Source organism: Camelus dromedarius, chromosome 10 (assembly GCF_036321535.1).
Source record: "Camelus dromedarius isolate mCamDro1 chromosome 10, mCamDro1.pat, whole genome shotgun sequence".
NCBI lineage: Eukaryota > Metazoa > Chordata > Mammalia > Artiodactyla > Camelidae > Camelus > Camelus dromedarius.
This window is the reverse complement of record NC_087445.1, coordinates 6,834,966-6,854,323: the sequence shown is the minus strand read 5'-3', so window position 1 is coordinate 6,854,323 and position 19,358 is coordinate 6,834,966. Positions and strand designations below refer to the sequence as shown.

At 44.1% G+C, this 19,358-nt stretch overlaps 1 protein-coding gene and 1 long non-coding RNA gene across 3 annotated transcripts in view; one reads left to right on the top strand and one right to left on the bottom strand.

Moving 5' to 3' along the window:
• The window catches only part of LOC116151801 (uncharacterized), a 134,800-nt gene that overhangs the window by 88,591 nt on the left and 26,851 nt on the right, over positions 1-19,358 (top strand). The window contains exon 8 of the long non-coding RNA XR_010382584.1: positions 478-632. This is a non-coding gene — a long non-coding RNA (uncharacterized LOC116151801). The remainder of the gene's footprint in view (positions 1-477; positions 633-19,358) is intronic.
• The window catches only part of RASEF (RAS and EF-hand domain containing), a 57,037-nt gene continuing 49,270 nt past the window's right edge, over positions 11,592-19,358 (bottom strand). For both annotated transcript variants that reach the window (XM_010975862.3, XM_031447339.2), the window contains 2 exons: positions 18,041-18,117; positions 11,592-14,971 (listed from right to left, as the gene is read on the bottom strand). In XM_010975862.3, coding sequence (XP_010974164.2) covers positions 14,866-14,971; positions 18,041-18,117 — 183 coding nt within the window. In that variant the 3' untranslated portion in view covers positions 11,592-14,865. The remainder of the gene's footprint in view (positions 14,972-18,040; positions 18,118-19,358) is intronic.

The window sequence follows — 19,358 nt, the reverse complement described above, 5'->3', positions numbered from 1 at the left end:
TTTAGTATTCCTCAAGGTTCTTCTTACTGGGTATGCCAAGAATACAAATCCTCAGCTGTTTTCCAGGCTGTTTCTCAGGGTTGTGTCTGCAACAAGTAACCTTGACAAATACAGCAATACCCCCTCTTGTACAAGGATCAGGTGTGCTTCTTCTTACTATAAAAGCAGTGAATCACCGAACCTCAGTGTTGCTCTCTTGTCACACAGTGCACTGTATGTGCAGGCATCCCATGCCATTCCCATGGCACGTGGTAAACATGGGGCTCTGATGCCAAAAAACAAACAAACAAACAAACAAACATGCTAAAGCTCTTGCTAGGTCTGTGCTATGAGTAATAAAATCCTTTATATCTGTCTGACTCAGGAGTCTTGTGTCTTCTTCCAGCATTTATAGAACAGTAACAGAGTAAGTAGTTAACTTACAAATAGAGTAAACTCTGCACAGTTCTTGACAGTCCTTACCATTTGTTTTTCCAGAACTTGAAGCTGATTTTGTTAATTTCTCAAGCACCTCATGTGCATATCTTGGAGCCTGCAGCCCTGAACCAAGACTTCTCTTGATCCTCAGGCCAGCCTGGATGTGGACTTTAAGGAAGGGGTCACAGAGACTAGGATGGCTACACATTGGAGATGTGAGTATCCCTCTAAGTGTTTCTCGGTGAAGGTTTTGGCTTGGCGAGCTCTCGAGAGCGCCTCGGCAGTGTTTGACAGCCTCTGGGGTGGCTGAGGTACAGAGCAGGCTGCACTGGGGGTCCTGGTACCAAGGCTGGGGGGAGGGAGGTGCCCAGGGCTAACTTCAGCTCTACCTCTGCTGATGAGTACAGAGTGAACACATCCATCACCAGATGGAGACCCTGGGGCAGGGGAGAGGTGCGCTAATGCACCCATACTCACCCCGTGTCGGCAGGCCCACTAGCTCTTTAGGACAGGCACCTGGGCCAGGCTCTGCGGTGGAGGGTCTAGGTGTGGGTGTTGTGAGAGTCTGGGAATCCCCGCATTGGGAAGTGGCCACATTCCCTTCAGCTCCAGGCCCCAGGCCCATTTGTTCCCGCCTGGTGGGGGTTCCAGGGCAACAGATGCTCCCAGCTTGGCAGGCAGGAGGTGGGGAGGGGTATGGCGGGAACTTCAGCTCCGCGGCTGGGCTAGTCCCGGAACAGGGCTTGGGGCGCACTGGGCCCCTGTGGGCTTGTGTGCTTAACAAGGGTCGGGGGTCTGGGTGCACTGGTGCTCCTGGGTTCCCAGCTGAGCGCTGAGCCCGGCAGGTACAAGCTGCCCCGATGTATGGGCAGCTGTTACTGAGGGAGCTGCTGGGTTTCTGGACTGCAAATGACCCATTCATTACCTTCCTAAGTGTGTGGTATCTGTGTGCCCAGCGTAGCTGCAGACATGACTCGATGGCTACCTAGGGTCAGGGTTAGAGCTAGGACTACGCTTGGAATAGCACTGACGGAGTGGTTACGGATTAGAGGTAGACAGTGGTAAGCATAAGGTCATGTAAAGAATTTTTTGGTATTACCTTGACACAGTGTGTCTGTCTGGTTTGCTCTTCCTTTAGATTCTGTTTTTGCTGCATTGGAGAGACTGAGGGCTAGGACCCTGCAGTAAACTGGGGACACTCCTGGGAATGGGGATGGGTGTGTAGGTGAAGGATGGGGCTGCTGAAGAGGGCAGGGGACTCACTTGCTGACACTGACAAAGCACACAGCCAAGTTGAGACCAGGGGTATGCATGTGGGACTGAAATTACAAAGCAGAGTTTAGAGGTGGATAAGCAGGCCTAGGAGGATTTATGGAGAGAAAGGCTTTGAAGGGTGGATTTGGAACGCATTTGTGTTTGTGGGTCTGCAGCCGCGTCTGTTTGCATGTGTGCAGCCTGTCTTTGTGTCTGCGTGTGTGGGGTGCTGGGGTCTGCTCCAGTCAGGGTATTCATGGGTCTGTGTAGGTGTGTTTCTGGAACAGGTCTCTGGGTACTCTGAGTTAGTTTCTGAGTGGCATCACTGGATTTATGTGCTCCTGTTTCTGTGTCTGTGTGGCTGGGTGTGTGTATCCATGTGTCTTTGACTGTGTGTGAGGCTCTACTCTGGCCTCTCACTTTACCCTGCCCCTCTCCCTTGATGCACCCCAGCTGCCAGCACTGTTTACCACAAGAGATGGCTTCCTTGCCCTTCCCGCTGTCTGGATTCCCATGTGTCCAGCTGCCTGCCCTGGGCCTTGCCCCTGAGGCCTCGCCCCTGAGGCCTCCGTATCGGGCTTGACCTTGGAAATGCTACACTCTGGAAAGCCCCCAATATGCTCTTTGCCTGGCTGTGGACCCAGAGAAGTTACGGTGGAGGAGGGGGACAGGGCTTGGGAGAAGAGGGGTTGTTGGCAGCACGCACCCCTCCTTCTGGAAACAGAGATCTCCTTCTGGCCCCTTCTCAGGCCCCCTTTCCCCTTCCCATACTCTCATGCAGATCAAGTATTCAGGGTCCCGGCCTCACTGCCTGTGCGGATGGGAATGGACAGTCCTCTACAAGCCCAGCCAGACCGGTTAGGGATCCGGTCCTCTGCGTCCCCAGCACCTTACATGCCTGCATTGTGCTCATTCGTCACATCCCCGCCCACACTCAGGGCTGTGCTTCCTTCTTTTCTCTCCCTGCTGAGGACACAGGACCTTCATTCTGTGACAGCCCAGGCCTGTGCCATGGGCCCCTGAGCCCAGGTGGAGCAGCAGTGAAGAGCAGAGGCTCAGCCCCACCTCGCACAGAGCAGGGAGCAGCGTCTCCGCGGGGTTTATTCCTGTGCATATCCCGGGTTTGCTGCCCTCCCTGCGGGGGCTGCAGTGAGAAGGTCCAAAAACACAGCAGCCAGGGTCTCTGTTCGCTAGGACTTAGTGTTTCACAGGAGAAGTGATTGTGTGGAGAAGCCGTTCTGCCCCGTTGCAGGTATCAGCTGCCTGGAATTCTCTCTCTAGAATTGTGAAATGCTCTCTGCAGGGACCAAGAGAAGGGCTCCAGAAGGTCAGAGCCATTTGCTGTGACAATATGGTATCTCAGAGGGCAGAGGCGAACGCCCGAGTTCCCAAGCAAGCATGGTATATTCCTGGCATCTCCCACCAATCCTGGGGTAGTAAATACTTGAGAGTTTTCATTCTGATTTTACTCTTGAGCCTGGGGGAGCTGGAAGGTGGGGCTTGTGCTAGGGTCACAGAATGGGATGAGCAAGGCTTCATCCCTCTGCAACGTCCTGCAGCATCAGCTCTTGGCTTTGCTGAGAAATGAGAACCCTTAAGGTCCTGGTTCCAGCTCATTTCTCTGCCCCCAGCCCTTTGTTGCAAACCTTGGTCAGCACTATGAATTCATGCTGTTCTGGGGCAGGTAGCCTATGGGGGACCACAGGAAGGGCCCACTGTCCCTAAGCCAGGATGTGTGCACATTAACCTCGGCTTCCCACCTGACGCTGCTGTGACCCCTCTGAGTCAATTCCCTTCATTCCGGGCCTCCCTCTCATCTCCTTGCTCTGTGGCTCTCTGCCCACCTGCCACCAGGCAGGGAGGATGTGGCTGTCACAAGACCTCCTATGATCTTTGGGGATGCTTTAGGAAAACACTGCAGAGTGTGGCTCAGCAGGCCTGGGCCTTGTGCCTCCTCGCCCTGGGGGACTCAACAGGGGCTGGACTCCCATCTGGCAGGCAGAGAATCACCATTCAGTGGAGGGACGCATTCCTGCTTCATCCCATCTTGGCTTCTGCATCCTGCTAGCAGTGGACACATTGTGCTAAGTGCTGGGTCCTGTCAGAGGAAGAGAGTCGTGCCCCCACCTCCTGCACTGATGGTACGTTGAGCCATCCTGGACTTGCTTAGCAATCAGTGAGGCGGGAGCATCCCATGGCCCCGATACCACAGCGTGAGGAAGCTGCAGTGCTTCCTGCCCTTCCTCCAGCTTTTGGCTCCTCTGTGGTAGGTCAGAAGGTGGGAGTGCAGAAGTGCCACCTTGTGAGAAATGAGGTGTCCAAAAGAGAGGTCCCTCCCATCCGCTCAGGGTGGCCTCTGTCTTTCTGCTTCCCAGTTCTCTCCTCCCACTCCCCAAACTCCCTGGTCCCTGGCTGGACACTGGCCACAGTTGTACTGTTTCTGGGTCTCTAGCCTCATGCCCGAGGCTGCATGCATCTAGAATCTCTTTGCAGTCTTTCCTGCTGCTCCTGTCTTCCAGGAGGTTCTTCAGACACATAGTCAGCAACTCAACCACCTTGGACACCCTCTGCTCAGGCTGTAATAGTAATTTTCCATGGAAACCTCCAGAATCCATCTCCATGTCCAGATTTCAGCTTTAGTTCTTCATACCCCTCCCTCCATCCGCAGCCATGGTCCCTTCCCAGCTCCTCACTTTCCCTGTTGCCCACACTGTCTTACGTGTGACAGCAACCTTTCTTTTCTTAATATAGAAAGTCTTACCACATTGATGCTTCCTTTTCTCCACTAGCTACCAGCAAAGTGTCTGTGCTTTTCCCAAGGCCATCCCATGAACTTGGACATTCGCTCCCATCCTCTCACCTCTACACCACCACTTGGCTCCAGTTCTTCCCTTGCTCTCCAGCATGATCAGTTTATCCCTCTGCAGCTGCATCATTTATGTCAATATCCAACATGTTATGTCCCTCACCTTTGAAAAAAACCATCTCTGGGTCCCACTTCCTCTTAAAGCTGCATTCCTGTTTTCTGCACCTCTGTGGAACAAACCTCCTTGAAGGAATTGATTACACTTGCTGTCACCAATTGCTCTCCTTTCTCTCTTAAATCCACTCCATCATGCCAACAGCTCCATCACACGTGAGTCTGTTCTTAAGGCCTTGAGTGAGCTCTGTGTTGCTAAATCCGGTGGTCAACTCTGCGTCCTCATCTTGGCCAGTTCACAAGTTTTCATGGAGTTGATCACTTTCTCCTTGCAATATTTTCCCTTCTTAGCTGCCAGCGTGCCACACTCTTCTGGACTTCCTCCTTCCTTCCTGGCTACTAATTCTCTGTCTCCTCTGCTTACTGCTTCCTCTTTCCCTCTCCAATTTCTTAACATTAAAATGTCCCAGAGCCTGGTCTTTAGATCTCTCCTTCTCTTATACTCATGCCTTTGGTGACCTTATCTGGTCTCATGGTTTCATATACATCCATCCATCTATCTATCTATCTATCTATCTATCTATCTATCTATCTATCTATCTATCTATCTATCTCTTATCTATAGCCCGTACCTTCCTGGGGCACTATAAAGCTTCTGTGCTGAGAACAGACTGTATGGTCTCAGGAAGAAGCAGAGTGACTAGTTATGAAACTGTTGGAATAATCACAGTAGCAGAGGAAGTGAGAGGGGGTCATGTTCTGGATTCATTTTGAAGGTAGGGACAACAGGATTTATGGATGGATTGGAAGCCGACTGTTAGAAACAAAAATCAAGGATGACAATAATATTTTTGGCCTGAACAACTGGCAAGGGAAAGGTGCCATTAACCGATGTGGGAAATACTGCGATTGGAGCAGGTTTGGCATGTGTGATTGGGTGGCGGTGCTGGGACAGGGAATCAGGAGTTCACTTCTGAATTAAAATTGGACATCCAAGTGTGTATTTTGATTAGGCAGTTTGTGCATGGGAGGCTGTCTACCCCATAACGATCTCCACAGAGGCAAGGCCTGTGTCATGGTGACTGTTACGTCTGGCATGATTCCTGGCACACAGGAAGTACTCAAATGTTTTAATTGTTGAATGCAAGATGCCTCTCAAGGTCATTTTTATTGTGACCCCTTTGTGTGCACCTGAAGTCCTCCTCATCAGCTGAGTACTTCCTCCTGTGGAAGGCCCATACAACAGCACTCATCACAGCCATCACACTGATGTAATGATTCATCTGCCCCTCGTCCAGACTTTGGATTCAAGTACTGTTAAGGTATTGTTATGCAGCAGCCACTATTCTAAGTCCTGGGGATATGAGACACTATTGTAATTATTCAGGAAAGAAAGGATGCGAAATTGAGCTATAAGCAGAGGCAGTAAAACTAGAGGAAAAGGGGCAACTTGATGTCAAAATTAGAACCCAGTGACTGACTTGATGTATGGCCTGGGCAAAAAAAGTAGATGTGTAGTGACATCCATTCCCTGACATTAGAGAACAGTTTGGTGGGGTGGAAAGTGTCTGGAAAATTGGAATTAATTTGCATTATCTTTGGACAACGGCTATTGGCTATACAGTTGGAGCTCAGAGGAAAGGCTGGGCAGAGATGTGGCTTTGGGAATCAGCAGCACATTAACAGTAAATGAGATTTTGGGTATGGATGCGCAGTTAAACCCCTTTCTCAGATGAAGAAACTAGGGCTCAGAAATGTTAAATAACTTGTCAGCTGTCGGAGTTTGGCTTCTAACTCTGATGATTTTTTTTCCACATTCCATCCTTGTAACTTTGACCTTAAAATGTGTATCCTCTCCAGGGGTCACACATTTGGCCTGAAAATTGTAAAAACACATGCTCGAGGATTTTGTAATGTTTTCCTTGTGTTGTTGTTTCGCTGCCCTTTGTTTACGTTTATCGTCTTTCTCTGAAATCATTCTCTGGCCACTTCAGCCAGAAGTTTCATTCCGAAGGGAAAAGACTGACCCAAATCTTCTACCCAGACTTAACCTTATGCTGGGTGGAACAGGCACAGCCTTGATACGCTGTCCTGCATGGCTTCCTTAAGGGTCTGGGATTCCAGTCTTCCTTCCAGGGAGACCAGTTCCTGCTCCAACTCAGTTAACAGGAGAAGGTAGGACAGGGTCCGCTTATGTCTCCTTCGGAGGTCAAGGGAATCTGAGCATGATGGTCACTGTTAAGAGATCCATTCTGCAGCCAGGGCTGCTGGTGGTAGATCACCCATATGGTGGTGGTGCTGGGTGTGGGCGTAGGATGCAGGCTGACTGAAGAGGAAGCCAGAAAGAGTTCTAGGAATGTCTCAGGATGGCAAGTCATTCTAGAGGCTTCCTACAACAGTCTGTAGGTGGAACTTCATTTACTCTGTGTGAGGGAGTGTATAAACAATAGGTAACCTGGAGGGGCTTACATTTCTTTGCAGCTGCTTACAGGTCTCAGCTTGCTTCTCAGCCCCCTCTTTGGTTTCTCCATTTCATTCCAAAGGGTCCAGAGAATTTCACATAGTTACATTAATGATAAGCAGATATTGCTCTGAAATAGCCAGTTATTGGACATCTTCAGAGAGAGGTAAAGGGGCCACTGACCCTCTTCAGTTCTGAGCGTTTTATCTGATTGTTAAAGACTCGTGTCATTAAATTCTAGATTCCTGCCACTTTCTGTGTCCGGTTAATGGGACAGGACACTTTCCAAAAGCCTTAAAGTTTTCTTTGACAGTCAAAGCGAGTGGTTCTGGTGCTTTCTGAAATGCAGTGGGACATAATGGAGAAACGGGGAAGGATGACAGGAACCAAGGGCTGGGCTGGCCAGCTTGTATGATGCCTTCTTTGGTTGGGGAAAGGACAGGCACCAGGCAAATCCTGGGAGGGGATACAGCTGACTGAATTTAGCACCATATAATGTACATGAAATATATATAAATATCCATATATAAAATATATATTAAAATATACATGAATATTCGGGGAGGCAAGGCTGGTGGAAAGGAGGAAAGTGGAGACGGATCCCAGGTGTGGGTTGTGTAGAAATGAGACACAGAAGTAGGGCTGAGTACAGGCTGCTGCCAGTAACTCAACCAGCTCAGACATGTTTCCAAAACTCCTTGTCTTTGTGGTTCTTTCTTAGAAGCTTCCATGTTAAACCCGCTGCTCTTTATCACACTATGGGCAAGCAGTTTGAGATCTACTTACCTCCTTCCTCCAAAAGTACTTGGACCTTGGGTTGGCTTCCTGGCTCTAAGTTCCTTTGAGTGCAAAGCAAACTGGCTTTTCTCCCTTACATGCCCCAGACAGGAACATGTCAGCTTCTGCCCCAGGTACTCAGACCCCCATCTACATGATCTCCCTCCCTGCCTACCCTTGGGGTGAAGGGCCAGCCCCTCTCCTTGTCTTATGGTGATTTTCACTCCAGGTGTCATTCATTCAGTGCAGCTAACAGGCAATGGAGGGTACAGGCAAGAGAGCTACAGCAGCTTCCCAGGTGAGTTCTTCAGAAAGCTCTAACCTATAACCAACGGGGAGTGGAGAGGGGAGATTCTATCAGTTGCTTTTGACATTTGATTGTCATCCTGCTTTCTCGTTGTTGCCTTCTGGAACAGCTATTTTTGGATACTGGACTTCCTTCCTTCCTCTTCTGGTTTCTCTTTCTCTGTGCTTTTCCTTCTGGAAGACTCCTCAATTTTGTCTTCCAAACTCTATATTGTTTACTTTTTTAAACTTCTGCTGTCATGTTTTTTATTTCTAAGAGCTTGTTTTTGCTCTATGAATATTCCTTATTGATAGCATCTTGTTCTTGTTTCATGGCTGCAATAGTTTTCTTTCTCTCTCTAAATATATTAATGATAGCCTTTTTCCCCTCTGCATAAGCTCTGTTTCCCCAAATTGGTATCTTTCTGTTTTATTTGGTGTCCATTTTCTTTGTTAGAACCTTTCCACAAATATCCTGTGATCCTTCAATTGTTCAGGGGAGCTAAAATCCTGATTGAAAGCTCTGAGTGATAGAAGCGACTTGCTAGCTTTGAACTGCACTGTAGGGTGATGGGGACAGGGTGCATTTCTTGGAAAGAGGTCTTTCCTCTTAGCTGGTAAGTGGACTCCAGTTAAGTCTTTCAGTCTCTGGAAGATAAAGGCATCAATGTCCTGAAAGCTTAGTGGGTCGTTTTAGCTTTTAGCACTGAGCACTCAGATTACATACTGTCACTTAACTCCCCTGCTTTTTGAATAGTACCAACGCACTCCACTCTGCCTGGCATAGCCCCTAATCGAGCATCCCCCTGTTTTACTCCAGAAAATACATCTCCAGACTTTGGTAGTGGCATAGCATGGGAGAACAATGCTTAGGGATAAAGCTGTCTCTCAAACTGCTTTCACGCCACCTTCCTTTATACCCTCAGTTCCAGCGGCACCTGCTTCTGCCAGTTCCTGAGCCTTTTGGGAAACCTGCAATGTAAACCTAGACTGCTTTCAGCTTTCCCCCCACTATGGTTTAGGATTCAGCTTTCTTAGGTTGTTAACTCGGTTCCAAGTTTTCCGTCTACTTTCTAGCTTCATAATTTTATTGCCATTGTCTTCTGTCTTTATGGGTCTGTATCTTATAGAAAAATCCATTTGACTCAGTTTCAGTGGGATTTTAGAGAGGAGAAAAATGATATGCCACCTCATCCCAGAAAACATTCACTATTTCTGATTCTTAACCTTTATACTTTTCTTACTTCCTCCGCCCCTGTTCATGGCTATAAGAGGGGTGAGTAAATCAGGCTAGTTTCAGAGCTGCAGTTACAAGGCAGGAGGTGGACTACAACAGATTTCTCCAAGGACCACATTTTATCCTTAAACTTCAGCACATGTGATGGTCAAGAACCACTGGCCACGTGCATTCTTTTTCTGTGAGATTTAGCTTGCTAACAAATAAAACAGCAGCTATGATGTTAGCACCATGTTCTCCTTGCTTGGAGCCTGGTGGGGAGAGTGTCAGCAGTAAGGGGTAGTCAGGGGTGCAGGACCAAGCCCCTCTTCCCACAGTGAGCCTCCAGGCTGAAGAAGGCCTGAGCTGGAGCAGGGAGAGGACTAATACTGCTAAATCAAGCTTGGAGTTTTGATTACTATATGGGAATTCTCTTCTGAATATCCTATGTTTGGAGCTTCTAACCCAGGGTTGGGGTTCTTACTTGGGGCATGGACCCACTGGGTCTATGGGTAAAAAAAATCTGTATTTCTACCTTGGATGGGGAAAAAATTAATGTTTATTTTCACTAAACTTTAATTAAAATTTAGTATTTCATTTACTATAAAATGCTGACAACAAACCCTGGTAGGATTATTGGTATCTGTGACTGTGTCACCAGTAGAAATCAGATATTTATAATTTGCATTAGATTCTTTGCAGATGTCTCAAAATACCATTTGCCTTATCATGATGTCAAAATTATGGTGGCTAACAGGCCTACCATCAGATTTTGTTGTTTAATGTGCTAATGAAATAGCACCAATACTGTCGAATATCATTTTGGGAATAGTCTTTCAATATCATTGGTTTCCTTTATAACCCTATGTATTTTATTTTATTCATTTAAAAACATTATTCCAAGGGGTTTCTGGGCTTCAGAGGAGTCTGTGGCATAAAAAATTTGAGACCCTGATCTAGAGGGATCAGAAATCATGAGGTTGCTGAAGTGTGCACTGGGAGTGGGGAAAGTTTACCCCTCCTCAGTGAGGTCTGAAGGGTGGCAGGAGACAGAAATGCCCTGGCGTGCCAGGCACACAGGTGAGCTGATCATACATGCAGTCTGACGAAGATGGGCACTGGGGGTTGAAATCTTTAGCTCAGACTCTGGGTTTGGGCATAGCTGCCGGGAGGAAACAGTCTCTGAACTGGGACATGCAGGTTGGACAGGAGCTGGGCAGGCAGATGCCACAAGCAGACAGAGTGGTGTTCCAGGCAGAATGCAGAGCCGAGTAAGGGCTGGAGGGGTGGGAGCCAGGCATGTCGGAGGAACAGGGTTTCCTGTGCCTGACTGGGGACTTTGGGGTAGAGAAAGGTGGGGAGGAGGCAGAATGTGGACCTTCTTTATCTGTTTACAAGTTTGTTGTCAACCCCCACCAGAACGAAATCTGCTTGAGAGTCGGTCTTACCCACTCTGCACCCTCAGTGTCTAGGATCATACCTAGGACACAGTCGGGCTCAATAAACCCAAATGAATGAGTGAGGGAACAGTTAGGAGGCAGATCACAGAGAGCCTGAGAGACCATGGTAAGAAGTTTTTTGGTTTTATCTAAGAGGTAAAATATCTGTTTCTGGAATGACTGAGCAAGAAGAGACAATATTTGTGGCAAATTAAAGAACATTAATTTTACTTCTAAAACCACACTGGAACTACTCATAAGACTCCCCCTGAAGAGCTCTTTATCCAGCTCTTGAGTTCTTCCTGGCTGCACAGCAATGGGAAGATGTACTGGAAAACTAGGGGTGAAAAATTTTCAGAAAGCCAGAGTCCTAAGGACAGCATGAGACTCTACAAAAATGTATGTCAAATGCCCTGAAACGTGGTTTGTGCACCGCCAGCCCAAGAGGTCACAAGTTAAAAAGGCCTTACAGCTAAATTCCCACTCTATGGAAATTTAAGAAATACAAATTCACAAATAAACCCGATACACAGATGCAGAAAGAAAAATTTTAAACTGGTTAATTATTCCTAGAACATTGCACTTGAAGATTTATCTTACCCTGTAATTTCAAGTAGAAGCATTTGTGCCTATTTTCCATTTTCAGCCATGAAAACATATCTTAACATCTAGATCTGGAAAGAAAAGATGTTATTTTTAGTTTAAGGCTTGCAAAAACAATATGCTTTGCTGGGGGTTCATTTCCATCTTGTGGACCCTTGGGTGTACCGCAGCACCGCCCACCACATGTTCATTCTATTCTCCCTGAAGCCTGCTGCCCTGGCCAGTGTTTCAGAGGCACCGTTTCATGTAGGCACATCCTAGAACTAAAACTACTTCAGGGATGCCTGCAGCAAAGCTGAAGGAAACACCCAGAAAACCAAAGCAAGCATGCTTTATTGAATTGACAATGCAGAAAATATTTTTAGTTCCTTAGACATTTGCATTGCTATAAAAATTATACTTTTGGGGATAATTATTAATGGAAGAGAAATAAACAGTATAAATGAAGTATAGCTGATACTATGAAAATGTAAACCATGTAAATCAAAATAATAAAATAATTATTCAATACTTAGAGGCCTACTTGATATATACATATGAAATTTCTTACACACATATACAATAAAAGCCCACAAAAACCGTCACTCTGAAGCCAATCACTGTACAAATACAAAAATAAATCTTACCTCGATTTTAACTTCAGCAAGAGGGTTGTGCAGTTTGGCTTTATGCAAATCACATTCAGTATTAAATAAAATGTGACATATGTCATATAAAGCAGCAAGTGGAAAAAAATAAATTATGAAAATGCATGAGGCTAAAAGTTAACAATGAAAAATGTCTTCACGTCTAACGTTCTTTTCCATGACGAAACTAAAATACTATCCAATGTGTCAGGATACATTAAAAAGAGTGTAGAATAATTGTGATTTTAAAAGCTCTCAAAGGAAAAATTGAGACAAGATGAGTTACTTGCATAGACCTATGAAAATATATCAAATTAAGTCTAAGTTAAAAACATTAGATATTTTTGTTCTTACCAAAAATATACTTTAAATTTGAGAACACCTTCTCGAAATTAAATGTTGGTAATAATCTTGATTTCTTAACAAGGCGACTGAAAGAGCTGTAAGTAGCCTTTTCTTTAAACAAGATTGCTAACCAGAGCTGTAAGTCTCTCATTTAGATTTTGTTGCAAAAATATTTATGACAGGTTTAAATAGTTAAAGATGATTGCTTTGTCTGTCAGAGGTGCCCATGTAATCTAATTAATTTAATCAATACACTCCAGAAGCAAAGACCAAGTTAATACTTCTGTACCAAAGGTATACTCTTATATACATATTGTAAGACAAATATAGACACTTTGGGGGAAAATAAATAAAGACGACACAATAACATTTATATTAACATAGTTTTGTGCAATTGCACCAAATACCTAAGCAGGAGTACCATATGTCAACACCTGGGTGTCCATTCTAACCTGCGCCTCACCATGGCACAGAAATAACGACCTCTCCTTCCCTGATTCAGTTTGACAACTCCCCACCTGCGAGGCATACTTTTTAGTTAAAAAATTTAGAATTTTTTTTTTTTCCTGGGACGAAAAAACAAAACAGGAATCCATGGTAGAGCTGTTGAGGACAGAACCAACTTTCCAGTAAAAAATGCCTAGATCTCCTCAACACAGAGAAGGCATGCTTTGAAAAGTTACATGACGGTGTGGCTATTTATAATGTGTGTGTAATATATCTGGTCAATTTTCATTAAAAAAAAAATAAAGCTTGGGGAATTTAAGATCTGATCAAAAAAATCATAAACAGGAGGAGAACTGCTACATGGAATTATTTTAATTCCACAAAAGAGATGCTTTTAGCTTATGTAGTACAATAAATAAGAGCTATTATTTAAGTTTTTCCAGCATGCTACTTGGGGCCTGGTCCTATGAATCAAGGTAAATTCAAGTCTCTGGTTAGGAGGAACTTAGTTGGTGCAGGCCACTGAAAACCAAAAGCAAAAACTCACCCTGGGTTCAGGTGTTGACTCCTTTGGCTCTCGGAGACATTTCAGTGGGGAAGCCTGGGCGGCAGTACGGTTTCTAGGAGAGTAAGACTCAACAGGCCATTGGTGAGGATGGGTCACGAGTCACCTCAGACAAAGGACTTTGATTCACCTGTCCCCTAACCACAACTCCTCAAAAGAGATGATTTTCCAAAACCATACATTTCTTTCACTGTTCATTATTTAAGGAAGTGAATGCTGGCAACCAGGGAGTTAGGGGATTTGCGTGATGCTGGAGATTATGCTTTTAAACCAAGGGGATGTTCTAGGATGAGTATTTTCGTTTGGCAAAATGTTAAATTGTTCTAGGTGTTAGTGTATTTGTTAAATGAGATGTAATTCACATACCATAAGATTCACCATTTAAAATATACAATTTAGTGGGTTTTTTTTAGTATATTCACAAAGTTGTGCAACATTACCACAATACAAAAAAACAAACATTACCACAATACAATTCCAGAACATTCTCATCACCCCCCCAAAGAAACCACACATCCATTAGCAGTCACTCTCAGTTCCTCCCTTTCACCAGCCCCTGGCAGTCACTTGCTGGTGTTTTTTTTGTTTAAGTTAAGAATGACACCTTTCCTGGGCATGGTATTTTCAGTAGCATGTGTTTATGTGGTATATATATTTTCATTAGAACTTTTAACATTGAATTCAAACCATGGACTTTATACGTATTCTGAGATTATAAAATACCCTCTTATATACAAACTATTTTTATTGCAAAAATGCTTTTTTTCTTTATACATAAAAAAATTGATATTCCTGTCTCCACTGGAGCTTAAAACATTATTTTTCCTCAATTTAATTCTGTTCTTGTGTAAGAAATGAGAAAAATGAATACTCCAATATTTAAAAAGTGCAAGTGACCAGAGTCCTTATTAGCGGTGGCCCATCACGTGCTCCTTAGCACTGCTCGAAGAGCTGCAGAACCGAGAGGGCTGAGGCCTGAAAGGCCAAGCTGCTTGTCTTACAGATGGGGAAACGGATCTGATGTGGGCTGGTGACCTGTCCGAGACCACAAGGCTAGTTTACAGCAAAGCTAGGATGGTAACCCTCTTTTACCAGTTTTCTAGTATTGCCAGTTGGAAGTAAATGTTATAGGTTATCTACCAAGTCAGCTATCATGTGAATCTAATATGTCAGTGAACTTCTTCTCTAGCTTTGATCTAAGTGTGTGTGTGTGTGTGTGTGTGTGTGTGTGTTTTACTACTTTAAAGACATTTATATGTTATCTGTTAAGACTCTGTAGGGACAAGACAGGTATATTTAACCAGGGGGCCCAAATCATTCACTGAAACATAGCAAAAAAAAAAAAAAAAAAAAAAGCCAACGTTCTGGAGGGACCCGAGAGCACGGTTCGGATTCCACATACTCTCCATTTGACAGTGTCCGCAGGATGCACCACTTTATGTCGGAAGCAAAGTCACACACATTTGGTACTCTGGAAATGAAGGCTTCTTGGGCCAAGGATGTTCTGGATTTAACCATTGCAACAATTCTTCATCTGGGTTGACTTTCTGGAACTGGTCCCACTCAGACTGGTAACAGATTTGCTGTCATCCTCATCAGTTCTTTTTTTCACTTCCCTGCAGAGAGAGAGAGACATAAAGACACAGGGAGGAAGATTACTGAGGTATAAAACTGAACCACAAACAGTTCTGTAGAAATAAAACAGAACTGCTGAGCACTTGCTGTGTGCCATCCAGACTGTTCTAAATGCTTTGTAAGTGCTGACTTATTTAATCCTCAAGACAACTAGATGATTTTGTTGTGCCCCATTTTACATGAGAGGAAAAGGAAGTTAAAAAAAACGCACATTAAAAAATTTCCCTTAGGTCACACCGCTGGAGAAGTGGCAAAGTTGAGATTCATTCTCAAAGTTGCATTCTGAGCCCCAGGCCGCACCCTCATGCACGCACACATAGACACACACACGCCGCAGTGCACACATGCCTACATGCACACGTGCACGCAGAGACACATGTGCACAGGCACGTACACTCATGTGCACACACTCACATGCACACACACAGACTACTCTTGGTAGAAAACTAATACAACTCATGTGACATTGCACAGCCTGTCTTACATCACCTGCTACCTCTACAGGCCTTTCATGCTGAGCATGCACAATAATGCAGTCATTATTGAACCTGAAAGCAAATATTAAGGGAGAAAGATGGGAACCCATGTTGTTCACCTGGCCTTCAGTTTCTTTAATCTACCAAAAATGTGGGTACACCCCATTTTATGGAAATCATGAAGATATAATTCCAAACATCTAAAAAAAGGATTACGGCAGGGCAAATTAAATTACCTCATGAAAAGCTACCATATGCTTAACAACTACATTTTATTTTATTTTATTTATTTTATTATTTTTATTTTTGTTTTGTTTTCCTTGGGGGGGATGGTAACTAGGCTTCTATCTATTTATTTTTAGTGGAAGTACTGGGATTGAACCCAGGACCTTGTGCATGTAGGCACACACTCTACCACTGAGCTATGCCCTCCCCCAACACCTGCATTTTAAATGACTCAATCTTATGGACAGATTTACACCCAATGGGCTTAGTAATGGTGCTGAACTGATAACATCAGCCCGAGCTTTTTGTGTTTTTCTCAGATTTCAGGCCATTGACTGATTTAATGCCTGTTGAACTTGAATCTATTGCAGAATGATTAAAGCCTGTGGCTCTCGTGATGGCGAAGTTACTTACCAGTGGACAATGGCTGGAATGAATGTCCTGTCAGCCCTACGGGGAAACTGCATTTCCAGGAGAAACTTATCCTGGGATTGAGAGGTTTTCCAAGAAATAGCAGAGGAGTTCAGGTTGTTAACCAAACATTTATGGCCTCCCTTCAAAAACAAACTCTGTTTCACACAATGTAAATCCATAAACTCTTCTAGTTCCAAGTTTTATGCCATGACATGAAAGTGACAGGGCTGGGAATTACAAGATCTAAATCAAGAACTTATGTGTTCTGCATTATATAGAACATTCTGAAGGTGATAAAACTTTCTTAAGTGGTAATTTTACCTGTGGAAACTATGCCAGTTTCATTTAAGTCTTGGGTATTCTGACTAGCAAATCTGATAGCGCAGTATAAAGCAAATGAAATTCTTTACATGTTTTGCTTTATATATAATTTTCACATTTAACACATTGTTAACATAACTAACCTGGAGGCCTCAAACCAGGCCATAATGCAATAACAATTTAAAAAGCTCCTTGATAAGTGATTCACAAGATGTGATCTTGTTATCAAGTGCTTCTGCACATCTGTGTTTTCAGCAAAGCAGCTGCCCTGTAAACAGGGTGGCTGCTGGGCTGACCCAACGCGCCAGCAAGAGCAGAAGGGGAGAGGCACAGGCGGCTTCCAGCTCTCCTATCTTTATGATACAATAAAGAGAATCGATTCTGCCCTCTGGGTGTGACTGTGGCAATTTGGAGTCATTTAACTGTATCATGACCCCAAAAGATAAGTCAGTGTTAAACAGTGATAACGTTACTCAGTGGAGTCCAAGCTGTTATACAGAGAATCATAGACTATCAGAACTAGAAAAGGCCTTAGGGGTCCTTTTCTTCGGCTCCTCCCTCATTTTGCAGATCAGAGATGCCTGAAGGAAGACAGGGACTCAGTCAAGACTCCACAGCTGTTCGGGGTAGATTTAAGATTGGACCTTGAGCCTCCTGACACGACAGTCCTCCATAAGCTGGGCAGAAGCCAACAGCCACACAGAGGGCCTGACCTGCAGCATCCCTTCCTGCTCAGGCGGGGCAGCGATTCAGCACGCCCTGCCTAAGGCTGAGGTAGCGCTGAGCCCTCTGTTGTACTAAAGATTCTTATAAAACCAGACTCTCACAAATGATCTGGAAAAGAACTACATGCCTAAAATTATGTTTTAGCTTTGTCAGCAATTAAAGATCACTGGCCTGGAGTTTATCAATGCACATTTTAATTCTCTCTCTCTCTGTTTTTTTTTTTTTTGGTGTATTTAATCCCTTTAGACCAGCAAAGAATCACCTTTTCATTTGTGGCAGAAAACTAGGAAGAAGAAATAAATCTAAGGGAAAACATTGTTATTTCCTAAGAATACTGCAAGGATTAAAATTCTCACAGTTAAATCTAAGTTCCTCAATGATTCAATTTTCATTCTAACCCACATCTCCAAATATTATTTATGATTAACACCACTGCTTTAGCTTAATAATAACCTGGGTAATACTTTAAACAAGGTGGTTCCAACTGGCATGATACATAATTTACTTTGTGGAGTTTTTTTTCTTTTACCTTGGAAAATGTCATAATAGATATTCATAATAGTCTCTTGTATTTAAAATCTGGTTCCTGGAAGTGATTCACACATGTCAACTATTAGCTTTGTGGTGACATTTTGCAGAAATGTCAACGACACCTCAGATGCACCTGCTTTGTTTGGCAGTAAAGGTATCTTGCCAAAGTTCACAGTGAATAAGCAGTACTACCAGTTTTTATAAAAACTATGTTTAATTGTTTCTCCAACCACTACTGAAAGATGAGACAGTGTTTTCCAATGGAGATTTGTGTTATGGTCAAGAAATCTGACACAGGCAATAGCTAAGAGAAAACTCAATTCTACATCCAGTTTTCCAAATATAAGCAAATGTTACCGAGCAAGATGGAGAACAGCTTCCACTATATTCGAACCATCTTTGGCGCTTGTTTCACAAAATAATGCTCCGTAGGTCTGTGAAAAAAAAAAAAAAACCCAAACCATTAAATGAAGGCTTTAATTGGTTTCCTGAAATGTTAGCTTTTAAAACCAATAAAATAAAATAAAAATATTCCCCTGTTGAGTATGCCAAAACTAACAGCTAAGAAATTGGATTCAAATTCTTTAAAGTATTTGGTTTCAATACTTTAAAAAAAAAAAACAGGTTTGAGTCTAGTTATTCCAGGAACAGTTCTTAGTCAGAGGATTTTTATTTCGTACCCCGCCGCCCTCAAAAGCCACAATACAAAATTTTATGTTTTAAGGCTCTTATTTCTGAAGAGTCACACATGCTACCAAATGTTCTCTATCAAATAATTTTAGAGAGAGAAAAATGATACCTTAAGGTAACCACTCAGGCATTAAATGTCCATCAAAAGTCTGTCTCCTCTTGGCCAGCAGCTAACACACACCCCTTCCCCCCTATTATCTTTTCCTATCAAGATTCAGCAGCCTTTGTGTTGCTAAAACCTATGGACATTTTCTAGGTCTCTATTATTCAACCCCCCAGTGGTTACGCATATGATCATCAATCACATCACTCTCCTGCTTCAAACCTTTCAGTGCTTCCCATCCCTCTCAAGCAGTGTTGAAATGCATACCCGGTTGACAAGGCCTAGTTTGTTTGTGGCCCCAGCCAACCTCCCAGTTTGACCTGCCGCCACTCTCCCTCCCTCACAATGCTCAAGTTACTCTGGTCGTCCCTCTATTTCTCCAATGCTCCAAATTCCCTCCTACCTCAGGACCTTTGCACTTGCTGTTCCCACTACCTAGGCTATCCCCTGCCCCTGTTAACCCCTTCACTAGGCTGACTTCTGCATACCTTCTAGATTTTTAGGTAATCCTTTCCCAAAGTTAAGATTAAGTGTTTTCTAACTCTGAAAACTCGGTATTAGGTTTTCCTATTACAAAATCTGGCGTATGTTATTTTTCCAGCATAGCACTTTCCATGACTGTTTAACTGATGAAGTTATTTTTGTGTGTCTTGGTCTAACAAGCTGGAGACAACTCCCCTTAGGAAAGGAGAATTGTATGTGCTGTGGGGCTGGGTGTGGGTTACACAGTCCTGTGTGGGATAAGGTGGGTGGTGTGGTGAGTGCTCTGGAGCAGGGAGGGAGGCAAGAACCAAACGATGGGGAAAGACGACTGTGAAACCTTTACCCATGAGCCCCCAAATCCATAGAAAAGACAAAGAAATACCCCAAATGACTGTATTT